The sequence below is a fragment of the Oncorhynchus kisutch genome, unplaced genomic scaffold (genome assembly GCF_002021735.2).
Source record: "Oncorhynchus kisutch isolate 150728-3 unplaced genomic scaffold, Okis_V2 Okis02a-Okis13b_hom, whole genome shotgun sequence".
Lineage (NCBI taxonomy): Eukaryota > Metazoa > Chordata > Actinopteri > Salmoniformes > Salmonidae > Oncorhynchus > Oncorhynchus kisutch.
In genome coordinates, this window is record NW_022261979.1 from 6,060,395 (window position 1) to 6,077,809 (window position 17,415).

At 47.5% G+C, this 17,415-nt stretch overlaps 1 protein-coding gene across 1 annotated transcript in view; it reads right to left on the reverse strand.

Annotated features, from left to right (window-relative positions):
* The window catches only part of tg (thyroglobulin), a 90,630-nt gene that overhangs the window by 36,591 nt on the left and 36,624 nt on the right, over positions 1-17,415 (reverse strand). Inside the window, exons 29-38 of the mRNA XM_031811815.1 lie at positions 17,040-17,237; positions 15,685-15,855; positions 13,830-13,916; positions 13,633-13,716; positions 13,402-13,539; positions 12,364-12,537; positions 3,517-3,628; positions 2,864-2,943; positions 1,978-2,121; positions 1,160-1,225 (exon numbers count right to left, since the gene is read on the reverse strand). Of these exons, the coding sequence (XP_031667675.1) occupies positions 1,160-1,225; positions 1,978-2,121; positions 2,864-2,943; positions 3,517-3,628; positions 12,364-12,537; positions 13,402-13,539; positions 13,633-13,716; positions 13,830-13,916; positions 15,685-15,855; positions 17,040-17,237 (1,254 nt within the window). The remainder of the gene's footprint in view (positions 1-1,159; positions 1,226-1,977; positions 2,122-2,863; positions 2,944-3,516; positions 3,629-12,363; positions 12,538-13,401; positions 13,540-13,632; positions 13,717-13,829; positions 13,917-15,684; positions 15,856-17,039; positions 17,238-17,415) is intronic.

Genomic DNA, 17,415 nt, shown 5'->3' on the forward strand with positions numbered 1-17,415 from the left:
GGAGGGTATGGAGACAGTATCTCCTCTGTCTAATGGACAGGTTTCTAGCTACTGGAGCCGTTGGAGACAGTATCTCCTCTGTCTAATGGACAGGTTTCTAGCTACTGGAGGGTATGGAGACAGTATCTCCTCTGTCTAATGGACAGGTTTCTAGCTACTGGAGGGTATGGAGGAAGTGAGTCTAATTAAAGGCTAACTGGGAAACACTGTGGCTTGTAAACATTTCAGCACGTCAGCACAATGAAAGCTCGCAAAATGACCATGTTAGTTTGTCTCTTTGATGTGAGGGGGAGGGTCCCTTTGAACACACACTAATGTGAAATGGGTTGTCGCCCAAACAGCACCCCATTCCCCATAATGCACTATTTTTTAACAGAGCCCTATGGGCCCGGGTCAAAAGTGGAGCACTATATAAGGAATAGGCTCCCGAGTGGCGCAGCGGTCTAAGGCGCTACATTGCAGTGCTAGAGGCGTCACTACAGACCCTGGTTCTATCCCGGGCTGTATCACAACCGGCCGTGATCGGGAGTCCCATAGGGCGGCGTACAATTGGCCCAGTGCTGTCTGGGTTAGGGGAGGGTTTGGCCGAGGGGGAGGGTTTGGCCGGGGGGGAGGGTTTGGCCGGGGGGGAGGGTTTGGCCGAGGGGGAGGGTTTGGCCGGGGGGGAGGGTTTGGCCGAGGGGGAGGGTTTGGCCGGGGGGGAGGGTTTGGCCGGGGGGGAGGGTTTGGCCGGGGGGGTGGGTTTGGCCGAGGGGGAGGGTTTGGCCGAGGGGGAGGGTTTGGCCGGGGGGGAGGGTTTGGCCCGGGGGGGGAGGGTTTGGCCGGGGGGGAGGGTTTGGCCGGGGGGGGAGGGTTTGGCCGGGGGGTGGGGGGGTAGCCGGGGGGTGGGGGGGTAGCCCGTCATTGTAAATGATAATTTGTTCTGAACTGACTTGCCTTGTTAAATAAAGGTTACATAAATAAAACACATACAGAAGGACCTGGGGGGCCTCATCCAGAGACAGAAAGGATGACGTGTTTCCATTCAACCGTTTACAGGAGGATGACAGCAGGAATAAACACACAGTCAGTCTGTGTATTGTAGCTGACGTATCAAACTAACAGTGTGATGTTATTGTACATTCTAACTCCTGAGGTGAAATATTAACTGCACTCTCACCATTCTTTGAAGGAACACGTAGTTGGAAACTGGGGCACAACCGTGGTGATTTAGTCCACTGGTTCACTGTGGAGAACAATGGAAACGTTAGAGTCATTACGTAATAAACTCCTTAACGATCAGACAACTACTTGGTTAAATAAATGTGTCTGCTAGATCATGTGGTTCAGCAACACCAACTGGAGAAAAGATTTATTACCGCTGTGTCCCGAATAGCACCCTAGTACACGACATAGATAGGGAGCCACTTGAAACAGAAACAAATGTGTGAGCTGTGGGACTCTTAAAAATTGAAAAATTACCAGCGAGTCTGAGAATTTCTCCCCAAAAAAGTAAGAACAATTTGTAGTCTCTGCAATCCTTACCAGGTGGCAAAATATAACCCACAAAATGAGATGAACAGCTGAGGCATAATAACACATGTTTCTGTTTAAATCAGTGTTTTAACTGTGTCCCAAATAGCACACCATTCCTCCAATGGGCTCTGGTCAAATGTAGTGCACTATATAAAGAGAAGGTGCCATTTGGGACACACAGACTGTAACCAGGGCAACGCCGCTGTCACTATTCTCCAAAAGAGAAAGTAACATCAAGACATCAAACTTAAAAGGTAAGAGACAACTCAAGATGTTGGCCAGAAGTTCGAACAAGATGTGTTTCATGCCTCCTCGCTGAGTAAGCTACCCTAAACGCTGTAGAGTTTCAAACGGCACCCTATTCCCTATGTAGTGCACTACTTTTGACCAGGAGAACATAGGGAATAGGGTGCCATTTGGGAGTCACCCTGTACCTACTTATCCTCGGACGTTTACACACACCTGGTTTCTCGTACCAGCCAAGCGGATACACTCCGGTTTCTACTTTGGAGGGGGTGCAGTCCTGGACTCTCCAGGTTGTCCGTTCTCCTTCACCACACGTCTGGATACCAAAGCTGTTCAGAGTCAGGCAGAGAACATCTGATCCTGGATGGAGACAGCACACACACACACACACAAAGACACACACACACAAAGACACACACACACACACAAAGACACACACACACACACACAAAGACACACACACACACACAAAGACACACACACACACACACAAAGACACACACACACAAAGACACACACACACAAAGACACACACACACAAAGACACACACACACACACACAAAGACACACACACACACACACACACACACACACACAAAGACACACACAAAGACACACACACACAAAGACACACACACACAAAGACACACACACACAAAGACACACACACACAAAGACACACACACACACACAAAGACACACACACACACACAAAGACACACACACACACACAAAGACACACACACACACAAAGACACACACACACACAAAGACACACACACACACACACACAAAGACACACACACACACACAAAGACACACACACACACACACACACAAAGACACACACACACAAAGACACAAAGACACACACACAAAGACACACACACACAAAGACACACACACACAAAGACACACACACACAAAGACACACACACACAAAGACACTTTAGAGGACATTTTTGTGTCTCCTTTGGACTTTGGTGCTATATTGTGATTGTTTCCCTCTTCTCTCTCGCCCCTTGAACTTTGAATGTCGGAGGAATTGTCAGCACTGTAAAAAACATGTCAGCTAATATGTTGACTGAAATAACAACTGACCAGGTGACTGTGTGTCCCTGACGTATCCGATTCCACGGCAACACGGGTCTTCATCACATCTCCGTTCACACTCACGGAACCTGGTACAAACACAAAGCAGGCACACACCTTTTCTTTGGGGAAACTAAACAGGAATTGTCTAACACTTTTCCTAAAGACTTTGTCATTATCCTAAAGAAGATGTTTGTTATTGCTTGAAGTAGTGAAATATAACAGAACCAGTGGGGCCCAGGTAACACTGCCCTAAGGTCTCTCAGCCCCAGAACCAGTGGGACCCAGGTAACACTGCCCTAAGGTCTCTCAGCCCCAGAACCAGTGGGACCCAGGTAACACTGCCCTAAGGTCTCTCAGCCCCAGAACCAGTGGGGCCCAGGTAACACTGCCCTAAGGTTGACACCGCCCTAAGGCCTCTTACCCCTCAGTGATAGGCTTGTCACTCAGGTAACACTGCCCTAAGGCCTCTTACCCCTCAGTGATAGACTTGGCACTCAGGTAACACCGCCCTAAGGCCTCTTACCCCTCAGTGATAGGCTTGGCACTCAGGTTGACACCGCCCTAAGGCCTCTTACCCCTCAGTGATAGGCTTAACACTCAGGTTGACACCGCCTTAAGGCCTCTTGGCACTCAGGTAACACCGCCCTAAGGCCTCTTACCCCTCAGTGATAGGCTTGTCACTCAGGTTGACGCGGCTTCGGACGGAATAAGACACCATCTTCTTAAAGGGAACACGGCTGTAAAAACTCTCCACACTTCCAGTCAGATCAACTGTTAAAACACAACAGAGAGAACAACACAAATGAGCTCCTGAAATAATAGAAAAGGTTATTACTTTCTGGAGAAAAACTGTGTGTGCTTCCTTCCGCTGTTTTAATAGAGATAAGTTGATGACGTTTTCGAGGCTAATGTTTTATTCTGGTAAATAATATGGTAGTGGGATAAGTTGAAGAAGACCTACAGCACCTCACTACAACATACTGACCATGAACCTACCAGGGATCTCATCACTACAACATACTGACCATGAACCTACCAGGGATCTCATCCTGCAGAACCTCACTACAACATACTGACCATGAACCTACCAGGGATCTCATCACTACAACATACTGACCATGAACCTACCAGGGATCTCATCACTACAACATACTGACCATGAACCTACCAGGGATCTCATCCTGCAGAACCTCACTACAACATACTGACCATGAACCTACCAGGGATCTCATCACTACAACATACTGACCATGAACCTACCAGGGATCTCATCCTGCAGAACCTCACTACAACATACTGACCATGAACCTACCAGGGATCTCATCCTGCAGAACCTCACTACAACATACTGACCATGAACCTAGCAGGGATCTCATCACTACAACATACTGACCATGAACCTACCAGGGATCTCATCCTGCAGCACCTCACTACAACATACTGAACCATGAACCTACCAGTGATATCATCACTACAACATACTGACCATGAACCTACCAGGGACCTCATCCTGCAGAACCTCACTACAACATACTGACCATGAACCTACCAGGGATCTCGTCCTGCAGCACATCACTACAACATACTGACCATGAACCTACCAGGGATCTCATCCTGCAGAACCTCACTACAACATACTGACCATGAACCTACCAGGGATCTCATCCTGCAGCACCACACTACAACATACTGACCATGAACCTACCAGGGATCTCATCCCTACAACATACTGACCATGAACCTACCAGGGATCTCATCCCTACAACATACTGACCATGAACCTACCAGGGATCTCGTCCTGCAGCACATCACTACAACATACTGACCATGAACCTACCAGGGATCTCATCCTGCAGAACCTCACTACAACATACTGACCATGAACCTACCAGGGATCTCATCCTGCAGCACCACACTACAACATACTGACCATGAACCTACCAGGGATCTCATCCCTACAACATACTGACCATGAACCTACCAGGGATCTCATCCTGCAGCACATCACTACAACATACTAACCATGAACCTACCAGGGATCTCATCCTGCAGAACCTCACTACAACATACTGACCATGAACCTACCAGGGATCTCATCACTACAACATACTGGCCATGAACCTACCAGGGATCTCATCCTGCAGCACATCACTACAACATACTGACCATGAACCTACCAGTGATCTCGTCCTACAGCACCTCACTACAACATACTGACCATGAACCTACCAGTGATCTCATCCTGCAGCACATCACTACAACATACTGACCATGAACCTCCCAGTGATCTCATCCTGCAGCACATCACTACAACATACTGACCATGAACCTACCAGGGATCTCATCCTGCAGCACATCACTACAACATACTGACCATGAACCTACCAGTGATCTCATCCTGCAGCACATCACTACAACATACTGACCATGAACCTCCCAGTGATCTCATCCTGCAGCACATCACTACAACATACTGACCATGAACCTACCAGGGATCTCATCCTGCAGCACATCACTACAACATACTGACCATGAACCTCCCAGTGATCTCATCCTGCAGCACCTCACTTTCCACCAACAGAAAGAACAATGCCGTACTCTTTGCCTGACTGGACTCTGTCTAACTGAGCTCAATGTTTACCTAACTAGTATGATTCATTATGACTGGGCTACAGTACAGTCCTCTGGCCAGGGTTACTGGGTCTGAGTGAATCTGGCTGTGGTCTTGAAGTACAGGATGTCCCAGAGAGAGCCCTGTTCCTGTCTGAACACCCCAGATGTCAACAGCCCAGAACCCTTTAATGAGAGGAAATGAGGGTTTAATGAGCAAATCAAGGAGAGATGTAACTAGCTGTCTGCTTGGAAATGAGTTTTATACAGAGGGAAGCACAGTTTTGGACAATATGTTACAGACCCCATCACCATAAGGCCCAGCATTTTGGTCTGGTGGGCGTTTTCTGTACGTACAACATGTCTCTCATAACAACAGACAACATGTTGCTGTTAAACGGGATGAGTTGGGGGTACTTGTGATAATATTAAGTGATCTTGACTAGATAAAGTCTCCACTACCGTGGATAAGAGACTACATGTGGCAGGTAGCAAATAATTTCCCACAAAATCAAGTGGATTATTTTATTTCATTTTCCATCTGGTCTGCATCTATAAATGACTCTGGTACACCGGCGGCAGACTCCCCTCAGAGAGAGAGAGAAGTGACAGTATCATTATACACACCTCTAGTAGCCTCGTGGTTAGAGCGTTGGACTAGTAACCGAAAGGTTGCTGGATCAAATCCCCGAGCTGACAAGGTAAAAAATCTGTTGTTCTGCCCCTGAACAAGGCAGTTAACCCACTGTTCCCCGAAGACGTGAATGTCAATTAAGGCAGCCCCCCCCCCCCCCCCGCTCTAGAATGACAGACAGACCTGTAGAGAAGCTCTATGACAGACAGACCTGTGGAGAAGCTCTATGACAGACAGACAGACCTGTAGAGAAGCTCTATGACAGACAGACCTGTGGAGAAGCTCTATAACAGACAGACCTGTGGAGAAGCTCTATGACAGACAGACCTGTGGAGAAGCTCTATGACAGACAGACCTGTGGAGAAGCTCTATAACAGACAGACCTGTGGAGAAGCTCTATAACAGACAGACCTGTAGAGAAGCTCTATAACAGACAGACCTGTAGAGAAGCTCTATGACAGACAGACAGACCTGTAGAGAAGCTCTATGACAGACAGACCTGTAGAGAAGCTCTATGACAGACAGACAGACCTGTAGAGAAGCTCTATGACAGACAGAACTGTAGAGAAGTTATAAAGCATGTGCAGACAGAGGTCAGTAGTAAAGAGGAGATGGGATAGCCCCTGTTGAAGCTTACAGACTCACACACACACATACACGTGTATCGCAGGAGGTTGGTGGAACCTTAATTGGGGAGGACTGGGCTCGTGGTAATGACTGGAGTGGAATCAGTGGAATGGTATCAAATACATCAAACACATGGTTTCCAGGTGTTTGACACCATTCCATTTACTCTGTTTCGGCAATTATTATGAGCCGTTGTCCTCTCAGCAACCACCTGTAGTGTGTATATTACAACTGTCTGTGTTCAGAGATCTTTAAGAGCAGTAGAGATGACATGCAGCTGTCATAACAGAATCTGTCTGTACATCTTAATGTACTGATAGATGAGAGACGAGACACATTTATGCAAACGTCTATCCCCAATAATATCAATTGGATGAAGAACTTTCTAAGTCATGGCAAACAAAGCATGTTCATCTACACTCAGTTCCCAGAAAGCCTTTGGAAAGATATTTGATTGGTCTTTTAGTCCATCAGCTGGTGGTACATCTGCTGCTGGAGTTAACAAGGGAACAATTGTTTTGGGCCGTGAGGGGAGTGTGTGTGTGTGTGTGTGTGGTGTGTGTGTGTGGTGTGTGTGTGTGTGTATGTGTGTGTGTGTGGTGTGTGTGTGTGGTGTGTGTGTGGTGTGTGTGTGTGGTGTGTGTGTGTGGTGGTGTGTGTGGTGTGTGGTGTGTGGTGTGTATGGTGTGTGTGTGGTGTGTATGGTGTGTGTGTGTGGTGTGTATGGTGTGTGTGTGTGTGGTGTGTGTGTGTGGTGTGTGCGTGTGGTGTGTGTGTCTGTGTGTGGTGTGTATGGTGTGTATGGTGTGTGTGTGTGTGGTGTGTGTGTGTGTGTGTGGTGTGTGGTGTGTATGGTGTGTGTGTGGTGTGTATGGTGTGTGTGTGTGATACTGCTCCTCCTCCAGTGAGCTACAGTGGGTATGTTCCCCTGCAGATATCAAAGGGTTCTTTATAATGACGTCCCAGACAGTCACTGGTTCCACAGAGTCATGTTAATGAGGGAACCTCCACCTGCCGTACACCTCGGCAAGCATATTAAACACGTTCTTTTAAGGTAAAGGTACTACTGAGCTAGCTAGCTGTTTTCAATGCAGCAGAAGCACACAAAGCACCATTCAGAAGGACAAGACACCCACCTGAAAATCATATGGTTTGAATTCATCCACAACAAGGCTCATTCTGTTTCACTGCTGCTGTGAAGAGCACGATAATCATAACAAGAGCTCTGGGTTACAGGCAAATGAATCGTCTGACAGCAGAGAGAGAAGGGGAGGGAAAGGTAGAGAGGGAGAGAGTGGGAGGGAAAGGGAGAGAGGGGAGGGAATGGTAGAGAGGGGGAGGGAAAGGGAGAGAGGTAGAGAGGGGGAGGGAAAGGGAGAAGGGGAGGGAACGGTAGAGAGGGAGAGAGGCGGAGGGAAAGGTAGAGAGGGGAGGGAGAGAGGGGAGGGAAAGGTAGAGAGGGAGAGGGAAAGGGAGAAAGGGGAGGGAAAGGGAGAGAGGGGATGGAAAGGTAGAGAGGGGGAGAGGACAGTAGAGAGGGAGAGAGGGGGAGGGTAAGGGAGAGAGGGAGAGAGGGGAGGGAAAAGGGAGAAGGGGAGGGAAAGGTAGAGAGGGGGAGAGGGGGAGGGATGGTAGAGAGGGAGAGGGAGAGGGAAAGAGAGAGGGAGAGAGGGGGAGGGAAAGGGAGAGAGGGGGGGAAAGGTAGAGAGGGAAAGAGAGGGAGGGAAAGGGAGAGGGGGGAGGAAAAGGTAGAGAGGGAGAGAGAGGGAGGGAGAGAGGGGGAGGGAGGGAGAGAGGGGGAGGGAAAGGGAGAAAGGGAGAGAGGGGGAGGGAGGGAGAGAGGGGGAGGGAAAGGTAGAGAGGGGGAGAGGGGAGGGAGAGAGGGGAGGGAAAGGTAGAGAGGGAGAGAGGGGAGGGAAAGGTAGAGAGGGAGAGAGGGGGAGGGAAAGGGAGAAAGGGGAGGGAAAGGGAGAGAGGGGAGGGAAAAGGTAGAGAGGGGGAGAGGACAGTAGAGAGGGAGAGAGGGGGAGGGTAAGGGAGAGAGGGAGAGAGGGGGAGGGAAAGGGAGAAGGGGAGGGAAAGGTAGAGAGGGGGAGAAGGGGAGGGAAAGGTAGAGAGGGGGAGAAGGGGAGGGAAAGGTAGAGAGGGGGAGAGGGGGAGGGATGGTAGAGAGGGAGAGAGGGGGAGGGAAAGAGAGAGGGAGAGAGGGGGAGGGACAGGGGGAGAGGGGGAGGGAAAGGTAGAGAGGGAAAGAGAGGGAGGGAAAGGGAGAGGGGGGAGGAAAAGGTAGAGAGGGAGAAAGAGGGAGGGAAAGGGAGAGGGGGAGGAAAAGGTAGAGAGGGAGAGAGGGGGAGGGAGGGAGAGAGGGGAGGAAAAGGGAGAGAGGGGGAGGAAAAGGGAGAGAGAGAGAGAGGGAGGGGGAGGGAAAGGTAGAGAGGGAGAGAGAAAGGGAGGGAAAGGGAGAGAGGGGGAGGAAAAGGGAGAGAGGGGGAGGGAGGGAGGGAGGGAGGGAGGGAGGGAGGGAGGGAGGGAGGGAGGGAGGGAGGGAGGGAGGGAGGGAGGGAGGGAGGGAGGGAGGGAGGGAGGGAGGGAGGGAGGGAGGGAGGGAGAAAGCAGATGCTCTTCAGAGAGCTGTATTGAATTTAACAGGACACTCAGGTTAGCTGTGACCACCAGTAGAACCAGTGGATGTGTCCACAAATGGTCATAAGACTCTGGTCAGCAGTAGTGCACTACATAGGGAATAGGGTCCCTATAGGGCTCTGGTCAAAAGTAGTGCACTACATAGGGAATAGGGTCCCCATAGGGCTCTGGTCAAAAGTAGTGCACTAAATAGGGAATAGGGTTCCATTTGAATCACAGCATCTGACAGAGACGACTAACTTACTCACTCACGGCACAACATATTAAAAAACAGAGAATTCTGAAGAAGTCAGTGGTGCCCTGTCAGTGGTGCCCTGTCTGTCAGTGGTGCCCTGTCTGTCAGTGGTACCCTGTCTGTCAGTGGTACCCTGTCTGTCAGTGGTACCCTGTCTGTCAGTGGTACCCTGTCTGTCAGTGGTACCCTGTCAGTGGTGCTCTGTCTGTCAGTGGTACCCTGTCAGTGGTGCTCTGTCTGTCAGTGGTACCCTGTCAGTGGTGCTCTGTCTGTCAGTGGTACCCTGTCAGTGGTGCTCTGTCTGTCAGTGGTACCCTGTCAGTTGTGCTCTGTCTGTCAGTGGTACCCTGTCAGTGGTGCCCTGTCTGTCAGTGGTGCCCTGTCAGTGGTGCCCTGTCTGTCAGTGGTACCCTGTCAGTGGTGCTCTGTCTGCCAGTGGTACCCTGTCAGTGGTGCCCTGTCTGTCAGTGGTACCCTGTCTGTCAGTGGTACCCTGTCTGTCAGTGGTACCCTGTCAGTGGTACCCTGTCAATGGTGCTCTGTCTGTCAGTGGTACCCTGTCTGTCAGGGGTACCCTGTCTGTCAGTGGTACCCTGTCTGTCAGTGGTACCCTGTCAGTGGTGCTCTGTCTGTCAGTGGTACCCTGTCAGTGGTGCCCTGTCTGTCAGTGGTGCCCTGTCAGTGGTGCTCTGTCAGTGGTACCCTGTCAGTGGTGCTCTGTCTGTCAGTGGTGCTCTGTCAGTGGTACCCTGTCAGTGGTGCTCTGTCAGTGGTACCCTGTCAGTGGTGCTCTGTCAGTGGTACCCTGTCAGTGGTGCCCTGTCTGTCAGTGGTGCCCTGTCTGTCAGTGGTGCCCTGTCAGTGGTGCTCTGTCAGTGGCACCCTGTCAGTGGTGCTCTGTCTGTCAGTGGTGCTCTGTCAGTGGTACCCTGTCAGTGGTGCTCTGTCAGTGGTGCTCTGTCAGTGGTGCTCTGTCTGTCAGTGGTGCTCTGTCTGTCAGTGGTGCTCTGTCAGTGGTGCTCTGTCAGTGGTGCTCTGTCTGTCAGTGGTGCTCTGTCAGTGGTGCTCTGTCAGTGGTACCCTGTCAGTGGTGCTCTGTCAGTGGTACCCTGTCAGTGGTGCTCTGTCAGTGGTACTCTGTCAGTGGTACCCTGTCAGTGGTGCTCTGTCAGTGGTACCCTGTCAGTGGTGCTCTGTCAGTGGTACCCTGTCAGTGGTGCTCTGTCAGTGGTACCCTGTCAGTGGTGCTCTGTCAGTGGTACCCTGTCTGTCAGTGGTACCCTGTCAGTGGTACCCTGTCTGTCAGTGGTACCCTGTCTGTCAGTGGTACCCTGTCTGTCAGTGGTGCTCTGTCAGTGGTATGCACTACGCATATAAACACAGACAGGAAACCTTCAAAACTGTCTTTTGTTCTTTTTAAACCTCTTGCCAATTCACACAAGCTGAGAGATAAAAGCAAGAGACAGTATCACAACAGAGAAGAGTGGTTGTTTTCAACAGCGACTACATGGACAGTATCACAACAGAGAAGAGCGGTTGTTTTCAACAGCGACTACATGGACAGTATCACAACAGAGAAGAGCGGTTGTTTTCAACAACGACTACATGGACAGTATCACAACAGAGAAGAGTGGTTGTTTTCAACAGCGACTACATGGACAGTATCACAACAGAGAAGAGTGGTTGTTTTCAACAGCGACTACATGGACAGTATCACAACAGAGAAGAGTGGTTGTTTTCAACAGCGACTACATGGACAGTATCACAACAGAGAAGAGTGGTTGTTTTCAACAGCGACTACATGGACAGTATCACAACAGAGAAGAGCGGTTGTTTTCAACAGCGACTACATGGACAGTATCACAACAGAGAAGAGCGGTTGTTTTCAACAGCGACTACATGGACAGCCTGGGTTTGTGTAACCTTGGAAAAGGCAGCCTGCTGTCATTTGAGCAAGAGCAGGATCACGCTACCGACATTACTCACAGGTCTACTTTCTCAACCCGCAGAGCTGCTCAAGTGTACGGTTGTGTCCCAAATGGCACCCTATTCCCTACATAATGCAGTACTTTAAATGAGCCCTGGTCAAAAGTAGTGCTCTATATAGGGAATAGGAAGCCATTTTGGGAGTCGCCCAGAGCCAAGCAGTGGCAGTCGTCCTAACTTCTGATATACATCCTTGTTGACCTGTTGCTAGGAACAAGACCAAAACAAGCCTAGAATCACAAACAGCGAGGCTGCTGGGATTCCAAACTTCATCAGTCATTATGAAGTAGAGGGAGGAAGGGAAGACAACACTAGTGATGACTGGGCCAGTCATTATGAAGTAGAGGGAGGAGGGGAAGACAACACTAGTGATGGCTGGGCCAGTCATTATGAAGTAGAGGGAGGAGGGGAAGACAACACTAGTGATGGCTGGGCTTCATGTTCAGATGATTGTTAACAGTTTGGATTGATAATAACTTGTGTAGTATATCAAGTCCGTAGCGTAATTTGTCTAAATGTTTTAAATAGAAGGCTCTTAAACTAACCATTCCTTTGCTTTCAGGGTAACCTCCAGTATAAATACCTCTACCATAGAATTATATATACAACGTTAATAGGACTATGTGGACTCACCCTCCTTGGTGTGTGAGGTGTGGGGTTGCTAGAGTTAAAAACTCACCCTTCTTGGTGTGAGCAGTGTGGGGTTGCTGGAGTTAAAAACTCACCCTTCTTGGTGTGAGCGGTGTGGGGTTGCTGGAGTTAAAGACTCACCCTTCTTGGTGTGAGCGGTGTGGGGTTGCTGGGGGAGCACAGGGCTGCAGGCCTGTCTCAGGGGTTTGTCGTAGGCCCCACACACCTGGGTGTCTGGGTACAGGGCGCAGGTAAAGTACACTGAGCTCTCATCTCTCACATCAGCCAAGTGGCACAGCTCCTCCTCCTCACAGCCTGAAACACACAGAGAACACCTGAAACACACCTAAAACACACAGAGGACACATGAAACACACAGAACACCTGAAACACACAGAGAACATCTTAAACACACAGAGGACACCTGAAACACACAGAGGACACCTGAAACACACAGAGGACACCTGAAACACACAGAGGACACCTGAAACACACAGAGGACACATGAAACACACAGAGAACACCTGAAACACACCTAAAACACACAGAGGACACATGAAACACACAGAACACCTAAAACACACAGAGGACACATGAAACACACAGAGAACACCTGAAACACACCTAAAACACACAGAGGACACATGAAACACACAGAACACCTGAAACACACAGAGAACATCTGAAACACACAGAGGACACCTGAAACACACCTGAAACACACAGAGAACACCTGAAACACACCTGAAACACACAGAGAACACCTGAAACACACAGAGAACACCTAAAACACACAGAGAACACCTAAAACACACAGAGAACACCTAAAACACACAGAGGGCACCTGAAACACACAGAGAACATCTGAAACACACAGAGAACATCTGAAACACACAGAGAACATCTGAAACACACAGAGGACACCTGAAACACACAGAGGACACCTGAAACACACAGAGGACACCTGAAACACACAGAGGACACCTGAAACACACAGAGGACACCTGAAACACACAGAGGACACATAAAACACACAGAGAACACCTAATACACACATTATACGAGTGCTAAAGATGAAGGCCATGTGATAGTAGTGAGAAACAACTAAAATATTCAGTGTATGAGATTCAAGGTGAATTGCTTTTGCAAAAGGCAAGCCATGAAGCTGATATATCCTACGTTTCAGACACCACAGCTGAGCCTCCTGTGCAGAGAACTGATGTTTAAAGATCCAGTAGTGCAGGCTGGGGATGTCCCGTTCAGAGTCCACAACAACAGCACTGCTGTCCAGGGCCACAAACGTCTCCTTCACTGCATCTACGGGACGGGACAGGATGAGGTACAGCGTAACAAACAGTTGGTTTAGGTTTTGTCTCCTAGTAATCGGAGAATTAAGAAGGCTAAACTAACCCGACAGAACGACTCTAGGGGCTTGTTGTGGGAGGACACTGCTACAGGCTGGGGAGGTCTTGGGACGAGTGGTCATGTCAGACTCTGAAAGATGGATCATTTTAGCATGTGTGAAAGATAAGTCAAGACAACACAGTAATGTTTATTCAGAAGTACATTGTTTTATAAATCTGCATAAGGAATAAAATGTACAATACCTTTCCAGAGGTAAATGCCTTGGAACCCAATAATGGTGGCCTGGTAGTCAGTTTTGTTCTTGCTTGATGTTGGCAGAGCTGTATCCGCTGTGAGAGAAACATACTGACCATTACATTTTTCCTAACCACTTAGTAACAGAGTAACACTTCATAACCACTTAGTAACAGAGTAACACTTCATAACCACTTCGTTACAGAGTAACACTTCATAAACACTTAGTTACAGAGTAACACTTCATAAACACTTAGTTACAGAGTAACACTTCATAACCACTTAGTAACAGAGTAACACTTCATAACCACTTAGTAACACTTCATAACCACTTAGTTACAGAGTAACACTTCATAACCACTTAGTAACAGAGTAACACTTCATAACCACTTAGTAACACTTCATAACCACTTAGTTACAGAGTAACACTTCATAACCACTTAGTTACAGAGTAACACTTCATAACCACTTAGTAACAGAGTAACACTTCATAACCACTTAGTAACACTTCATAACCACTTAGTTACAGAGTAACACTTCATAACCACTTAGTAACAGAGTAACACTTCATAACCACTTAGTAACACTTCATAACCACTTAGTTACAGAGTAACACTTCATAACCACTTAGTTACAGAGTAACACTTCATAACCACTTAGTTACAGAGTAACACTTCATAACCACTTAGTAACAATTCATAACCACTTAGTAACACTTCATAACCACTTAGTAACAGAGTAACACTTCATAACCACTTAGTAACACTTCATAACCACTTAGTTACAGAGTAACACTTCATAACCACTTAGTTACAGAGTAACACTTCATAACCACTTAGTAACACTTCATAACAACTTAGTAACACTTCATAACCACTTAGTTACAGAGTAACACTTCATAACCACTTAGTTACAGAGTAACACTTCATAACCACTTAGTTACAGAGTAACACTTCATAACCACTTAGTTACAGAGTAACACTTCATAACCACTTAGTTACAGAGTAACACTTCATAACCACTTAGTTACAGAGTAACACTTCATAACCACTTAGTTACAGAGCAGAGTAACACTTCATAACCACTTAGTTACAGAGTAACACTTCATAACCACTTAGTTACAGAGTAACACTTCATAACCACTTAGTTACAGAGTAACACTTCATAACCACTTAGTTACAGAGAAGAGTAACACTTCATAACCACTTAGTTACAGAGCAGAGTAACACTTCATAACCACTTAGTTACAGAGCAGAGTAACACTTCATAACCACTTAGTTACAGAGTAACACTTCATAACCACTTAGTTACAGAGTAACACTTCATAACCACTTAGTTACAGAGTAACACTTCATAACCACTTAGTAACAGAGTAACACTTCATAACCACTTAGTTACAGAGTAACACTTCATAACCACTTAGTTACAGAGTAACACTTCATAACCACTTAGTTACAGAGTAACACTTCATAACCACTTAGTTACAGAGTAACACTTCATAACCACTTAGTAACAGAGTAACACTTCATAACCACTTAGTTACAGAGTAACACTTCATAACCACTTAGTTACAGAGTAACACTTCATAACCACTTAGTTACAGAGTAGAGTAACACTTCATAACCACTTAGTTACAGAGTAACACTTCATAACCACATACTGTAGTTAGATTATAGTATCATCATCTATTCCATCTATACTGTAGAGGCAGGTTTCCTGGACACAGCTTCAGCCTAGTCTTTGACCCCAAAAGATTTCCAATGGAGATCCTTAATTGAGCTTTTAAGTCCAGGAATAGGTTTAATCTGAGTCTGGGAAACGGTCCTTAAATGTTACGGTAATAGTCTAGGTAGATATACTTACTGATGGTGAAGTCGTGTCCTCCAAAGTTAAAGATGAACTGTTTCTGCAGTTTATTGTAGGTGACTCCAGCCCCACAGATCCTGTTCGCCTTGGCCAGGCCAGACACGTCCCAGTCTGCCTCACTGCATAGCAACATGTCTGGGTAGCTCAGCAGACCACACATAATGGTACCTGGACGGACAGAGAGAGACAGAGAGACAGAGAGACAGAGAGAGAGAGAGAGACGGAGAGAAAGAGAGAGAGAGAGAGAGAGAAAGAGAGAGAGGGGGGAGATTTGAAGAATTTAATTGCTCATCAATGATAATAAAATATAATATATTGAGATTTACATTGGTTCAGGATGTGCATTGTTTTTTATAAACTGGGTGGTTCGAGCCCTGAATGCTGATTGGCTGTAAGCCGTGGTATATTAGACCATATATCATGGGTATGACAAAATATTATTTGTACTGCTCTAATTAAGTAGGTAACCTGTTTATAATAGCAATAAGGCACCTGGGGAGTTTGTGATATATGGCCAATATAACACGTCTAAGGGCTGTATCTTGGGGCCCCTATTGACGTCGCGGTCTAAGGCACTGCATCTCAGTGCAAGAGGCATCACTACAGTCCCTGGTTCAATTCCAGGCTGTATCACATCCGGCCGTGATTGGGAGTCCCATAGGGCGGCGCATAATTGGCCCAGCGTCGTCCGGGTTTGGCCGGGGTATGCCGTCATTGTAAATAAGAATTTGTTCTTAACTGACTTGCCTAATTAAATAAAGGTTAAATAAAATAATAATTAAAAACAGCTCTTAGTCGTGTTATATTGGCCATATACCTCAGGCCTTATTGATGAAATATCCAACCTATTGGAAATGGGCTAAGATTCAATAAGTGTATGAGCTTCCTCACTAAGCAGCATCACACAATGTGGTTCTGGATGCTGTCTTCACATATGACCACTTAGTAACAGCATCACACAATGTGGTTCTGGATGCTGCCTTCACATATGACCACTTAGTAACAGCATCACACAATGTGGTTCTGGATGCTGCCTTCACATATGACCACTTAGTAACAGCATCACACAATGTGGTTCTGGATGCTGCCTTCACATATGACAGCATCACACAATGTGGTTCTGGATGCTGCCTTCACATATGACCACTTAGTAACAGCATCACACAATGTGGTTCTGGATGCTGCCTTCACATATAACCACTTAGTAACAGCATCACACAATGTGGTTCTGGATGCTGTCTTCACATGTGACACAGCCTTTTTAGCTCGGTCCATTTGTGCTCTTGTCCACTCCATTGATGTCTTGGGCATGTTAGCACAAACAGACTGGCACTCAGGCTACAGGCTTTTACCTCCGCTGAGAACGTTCTGATTGAGGATGAAGCCGTCACAGCAGGTGTTCTGGGTACACTCGTCCTGACAGAAACGATGGACGTCGGTCAGAGTGGTTCCTTCAGCTGCAAACACCACGGTACGGTACACACCAGAACTGGCCTTATGGAAACTCAACCTTTCAAAGGTCTTCTGGGCCTTAGTGGTGAATTCATGACCTGTGATACAGAGAGAGACTGATTCTCATGGTCTGGTAGAGAAACACAGCTGCAGAAAAAAAATGAAACAGATTCATGTCTGTGCAGTAGGTGAATTCCTTATTCTATTGAGAGGAGCTAGAGAGAGAGAGGACTTCATGGACTGTTGTGAGAGACGAGGACGAACAGGATGGACGTA